The 5432-nt window shown below is 44.1% G+C and overlaps 1 protein-coding gene across 3 annotated transcripts; it reads left to right on the top strand.

The window, feature by feature from the left end:
• The first annotated feature begins 532 nt into the window (after window positions 1-532).
• On the top strand, window positions 533-5207 carry LOC123170538 (uncharacterized). 3 transcript variants are annotated; one of them, XM_044588398.1, is made up of 5 exons: window positions 533-655; window positions 758-950; window positions 1078-1134; window positions 1571-4596; window positions 4708-5207. In XM_044588398.1, exons 3-5 carry the CDS (start codon window positions 1114-1116, stop codon window positions 4709-4711), a joined length of 3051 nt encoding a protein of 1016 aa, XP_044444333.1. In that variant the 5' UTR covers window positions 533-655; window positions 758-950; window positions 1078-1113; the 3' UTR covers window positions 4712-5207. The 3 variants fall into 3 exon arrangements, with proteins under 3 accessions (XP_044444333.1, XP_044444332.1, XP_044444331.1); XM_044588397.1 differs by having other exon boundaries at window positions 1024-1134; XM_044588396.1 differs by having other exon boundaries at window positions 546-665; window positions 1024-1134.
• Window positions 5208-5432: the final 225 nt, after the last annotated feature.

Here is a 5432-nt window from a genome sequence, read left to right as displayed (position 1 = left end):
GCAACTGTCTGGGCCTCATTTTGAAGTCTGAAGTTTCTATGAGCACTGCTGGTACAGAAAGATAAGGCGCGCACGGGTTCAGTACAAAGTGCCCGGTGAAACATCTGAACGCCCTTTGACTTGCTAGCTGTTGTAATTTTGGTGTGCATTTTGAGTTCTGATGCTCCGGATGGTACTCTGGTGATCTTTGTCACTCAGCTCGTCTGTGCCGTCACATGTTACTACCTTTTACTTTGGGAGCAGGGAAAACATCAAGTTCAGTCTCGCTTCTGACTGGCATAATGCTTTCTTATCCTGCCAAGTTTGAAGTCCATATGTTGCTTTCTAATCCTCTTTTGCATCCACAAGGTGGGATCCAGAACAATATGTTACAAGTTACCACCACCGGTCCTTTGCCTCTATATCTGTAGTCCGTGATAAAGCAACAGATGCAGCCAAGAAAAAGCAAAAAAGAAAAGGCTGCTAAAGTGCCCAAGCAAGGAACCATGCATGGAGATAAAGAGAATGCTTTGCTTTGGGTAGAGAAAGCAAAGCGATGCACCCATCTATCTGCAAGCAACAATTTGCTTTCCTTTCCTGAGACTGAGAGCTAGCTGAGCTCTGCTGCCACCGACCGACGTGAGTGAAAAATCATCTTGGATTTCGATCGAGCAAGGTGAGCTCAGGTGACGCATCTCTTCATCTGACACATTTATTTCTCTGTACACAATGCATAGGCATGCATGTATGATTTGCATGCCTCTCGTTTTGCATGCAGTGTGAGATCAGCGACATTTGTGGGCCGGGAGCGGAGTATTGGTCTAATCTGCAGGCGATGGGTTAGATGTATATCCGGCAGCCATGTTTTTCATCCTCGATGTCTTGATATCTTCATCTGGGGCTGGATGTATTTCTTTCTTGGATTATTTTCTTCCTCCTGTCCTCCTCGACTACAGGACTACTAACTCAAGGTACTGCAGCTGGAAACCTAAATGCATCCCGTATACAAACGAAGTAGCTTATTATTTAATTCTGTTTTTGCAGTGTCAGATCAACATCTGTGGTGTGGCTGACATGGTTTTCTTTTGCTGCTGGTAGCACTACTAGTTACTTCTTTCTTTGGAGAACAATCAAATGGATCATCCAATAGAACTGGTTAGTGCATCTGATCTCTCCTTACTAACCTCACGTGATGCCTACTGACATGGGAGTTGTTGTTTGTTCAGAACTTGATCTTGTTAGCATGTGCACAACAGTGGTAATCTGCCCCAAGGCTACGCTAGGACATCTAACATCCAGCATTGCAGAACTGCACCTGTTTTTTTTTCAATGTTTTAAATAGCGGGCTCACATTGCATGAGTACCAAATAGCGGTGGTTCTCCAAATCAGCTATAGTGGGGGTATAGCCCGGCTATTAGCGTACTATTGTACATGAGTACCATTTAGCGGCACCTTGCTCAAAAAGCTATAGCGAGGCTAATAGCTGGCTATTTAAAACTATGGTTTTGTTTTATTTCATTCTAAGCTACACAGAGCACAAACTCTCCAACACTTTTAGAAGTCATATCTACCATTCTTTCATTGCTACAGGAGGTACATGACTTTGATGACGCCCCGAGAAAGCTGTTGGATCTTATGCTGCGCTTAGAGTCAAATAAAGGAGCTAAGTCATTCTTCTTTGGTGGCTGGCTCGGCTGTGGTGTTGGAGCCTCTGCTGTTCTCAAAGCCACATCTGAACTCCTGAAATCTGAAAGAAGTGATCCTGACATGACAGAGCATTTTGACAAAATTATCCATGTAGACTGCTCTATGTGGAAAAATAGGAGAACTATGCAGAGGGCAATCGCGGAGGAGTTAAACCTTCACCGTTTGATGCACATGTTTGATAAGCAGGATGAGGATGATGATTTTAGAGGTATAGACGTGAGCTCTAGAGTGGAGATACCAAGTATCGGAAGAGAGATCAATGCGTCTCTAAGAAATGAAAGGTTCCTGCTGATTTTTCACTATGGGGGAGAAGAAGATATTGATTTGACAGAGTGTGGCATTCCTAATCCTGATTTTGGAACCTATGCCTTAGGATTACTTTTATGGACCAATTATGGAAGATTTCAGCTCTCGGAGAGAAAAGAGAAGGTAAACTCAAGTCCTTCTTATTTTAAAACAATTTATTTATGTCCCAATGAGGATGACCACTCGGAGCAGCTATTGTATCGTTTATTGCATGAAGAAGCTACTGAAGTGATTGGTTATACTGGCATGGATGATATCAAACCATCAATAGTCTTGGATTGTTTCTTGTATTCACTATTCCTCACAGGGCTACTACATAAAAAACCTATCAGTGTTGACTATGACTGGGATACACATGCTTGCAACTACTGGATATGTGATGACATCCTTCAAGGGGAAAAATCATGTGAGGTTGGCAATGCATTGTATGGAGTGATACAATTGTTGTGCAATCCATCCAAGAAAACAAAAAGATTGGCAGAACATTTCGGTCAACGAAGAGATCTATTTAAGCGTTGGATTTCAATCTCTTCCAACCAACTAGGAGAAAAAGATATCTCAGCTGGTCCTGTCAATGCATCATCATATTTTGTAACATTTGGGGGAGATGGTAAACTACAAATACCAAATGGTCTATTTCAACTAGCCAACAACCTCCGCGTGCTAAAATTGTGCAATTGCAGCTTTAATTTTCCATCCCCTCCTTTCATATGCTGCCACAACCTAAAATTTCTTTGGCTTGACCATTGCACAAACACTGGGGAGGAGCAAGGTGGAGCTCCATGTTTCCCAAACATGTCGGTGCTTGACATACGCTTCACAGATTTTGCCCTGTTGGCCTATATGATAGAGCTAATGACCAATCTCAAGGAGGTAAATACCATGGGCGTCTCTTGGAGAACTGTAAGTCATGCATGGAAAAAGCTACAAAATCTTCACAAGCTCCGGGTGACCGAATCCTTAGATGTGATCACAGTGGAGACATGCTCTTCGGTGGATATGATGAATCTGGAGCTCCTTGACTTGTCAGGTAACATTCATATGGAATCATTGCCAGAAATATCATCAGCGGAAAACTTGAAGGTTCTTATCCTTGATGGTTGTTCTAGCTTGGAGCATGTTGCAATCGAAGGAGCCCCTCCATCACTCGAGAGTTTTAGCTTTGATGGTTATGGCCCGGCAGAGAAATGGACACATCCCATAGAACTGCCAAAAAGGGAACTGCGTCCCAAGTCTTATCTTTCTATAGTTCAAGAAGCCAAGGTGAGAAGGATCTCCCTAAAGGGTTGTGCTCAATTGCGCAACATTTTCTTTCGTGCATTGCCCAATCTTGAGGAGCTGGACCTCTCTGACACATCCATTGAAACTCTTGATCTCCGTGCAATGGATGTCCCACGGCTCAAGAAGCTATTCTTGCTAGGTTGTGAGCAACTCTGTAGCCTACTTTGGAATGAAGGAAACCGTTCATTGAGAGTTCTACATGTAGACACTCGGGGGAAGACTAGATCAACGATCTACCATGGAGAACAGATGCCCTCTTCCCTGGAGGAAGTTATGGCTTTTATAGAGGGAAGGTTCCTTTTGTCCGCCATAATGGGACTCTCTCGGATTACTTGGCCTGACTCCAAGATACACATCCATATATCTTCTAAGATCCATAACCGGGTCAACATCACCAAAAGTATGGAGGACATTGGGCCTATCCAAGAGGGTATGGTTCCTATAGGGCTCTTCTTACCTTATAGTGATATTGTCCTTAGCAAGGATGTTGTCACGCGCTCGTTCTTGGTATGGGACAGACGACAACTTTATCCTTTGGGCATGCATATCGAGATTGGTGAAGGGAGCCACCACTTAGAGAGTATAAATGATAAAGAATTTCGCGAAGGTTTGACTCAAGTTAAATCATTGCATGTGCATGACAATATATCAATCACAGTTATCCTTCCGGCGGGATCAAGATATTGGAACCATCTAGAATGGTGCCATGTTGAGAGGTGCCCCAAGCTGCACACTTTATTCCCTTGTTGGGGTAAATATAGGGGCTTTGAGTCACTAAGGATATTTTCTGCAGTTGATCTCCCGATGGTCCATTGCATCTGGGATAGAGTCACTTCATATAAGTACTACTACAACTTTGATAACTTACAACACATATACTTGCATAACTGTCCTAGGCTGGTGTTCGTCCACTATATTCGCTTCGCATTGTATAATTTGGAGACCATTCAGATTGCGCACTGCCCTAATCTCCAACATATTTTCCCACTGGACGACAAACATTTCCCTCCAAAGAGATATTCTAGTGTCAGATTCAACAAGCTGAAGCACATCAAGCTATACCATCTGCACAAGCTAGAACAGATATGTGATGCCACAGTTATGTGGGCTCCGGCGTTGGAGACGGTCAGCCTCAGGGACTGTTGGGGCCTGAGGCGGCTACCAGTGGCATCACGTTATGGTCCTAAGCCGGTGGTGGATTGTGAGAAGGACTGGTGGGACATGCTCGAATGGGACAACTTTTGGGATCATGACCCGTCGCTCTTCGAAACACGCCACTCGTCCTACTACAAGAATGCCCTCCCGAGAGTCTCTGTTCTAAGGTAAGGTTCGTTCGGCATGGATTTATTTTGTTGGATGCGCAAGTAGATTGAGCAAGTGTAATTGATGTACTATGTGACTAATGTTTTGGGTTTCCATTCTTTGTGTCCTAGGTAATCTGGAGCATGCAAAGGGAGGTCGACCGGCTTACATGGACCATGCATGAGCCTATTGGCGTTACAATCAAGTCGTGACCTCTCTCGCAGCTTGATCTCGGAAGTGCTTCATTTCCCATTGACTGTCTGTTTTGCAATCATGTGTGTTTGTCACAAGTTCCATCTGCAGAATGATGAGGGTGTTGCTGCGCATGGAGGAATAAATAAATGGTGTGCTTTCTTCACCAAGCTATATATACACCTCATGTGGGTATGTGCTTGATTGGATTGGTGTGTCACGCAAGCAAGCGGCATTGGATGGCTTGCTTCATTTGTTTCTCCAGCTCAAGCTTTGGTGTTCACGATCATGGAGCTGGCTGGCTATCGTGTTGGTTTGTAATAAAGGAGTTTGTTTGTGCCCAGCCGTGCAACAATATATGAAGCTAGCACGGATATGTGTGTGTGTGCGCGCGTGTGTGTGATTTTTGAACCATATATATAAAACTGAGCTTGATTTGAACAAGAAATGGTACACTGTCATGAGTGAGTACTCTGTTAATTACGCCAATCGATATGAGTTCTGGAGCGGAGGTAGCGTGAGGAGGCAGCATCTCTATCCGTGCCACGATCGGGAGGAGCAAAAGCATTCAGATTGTCGGGGCCCTAGGTCGATCTGACACCCAAAACATGAAGCTACAGGCAAGAATTCAGATTTGAGAAAACAGAGCAAAAGCAGAGGAAAG

The sequence above is a fragment of the Triticum aestivum genome, chromosome 7D (genome assembly GCF_018294505.1).
Source record: "Triticum aestivum cultivar Chinese Spring chromosome 7D, IWGSC CS RefSeq v2.1, whole genome shotgun sequence".
In the NCBI taxonomy this organism is placed as follows: domain Eukaryota; kingdom Viridiplantae; phylum Streptophyta; class Magnoliopsida; order Poales; family Poaceae; genus Triticum; species Triticum aestivum.
This window is presented reverse-complemented; position numbering and strand designations above follow the sequence as displayed.

Coding starts and splice junctions, on each gene's coding strand:
- LOC123170538 (XM_044588398.1), top strand. CDS start 1,114: ATGGATCATCCAATAGAACTG. Junction 1,135..1,570: donor TGGATCATCCAATAGAACTG/GTTAGTGCATCT, acceptor TCATTGCTACAG/GAGGTACATGACTTTGATGA.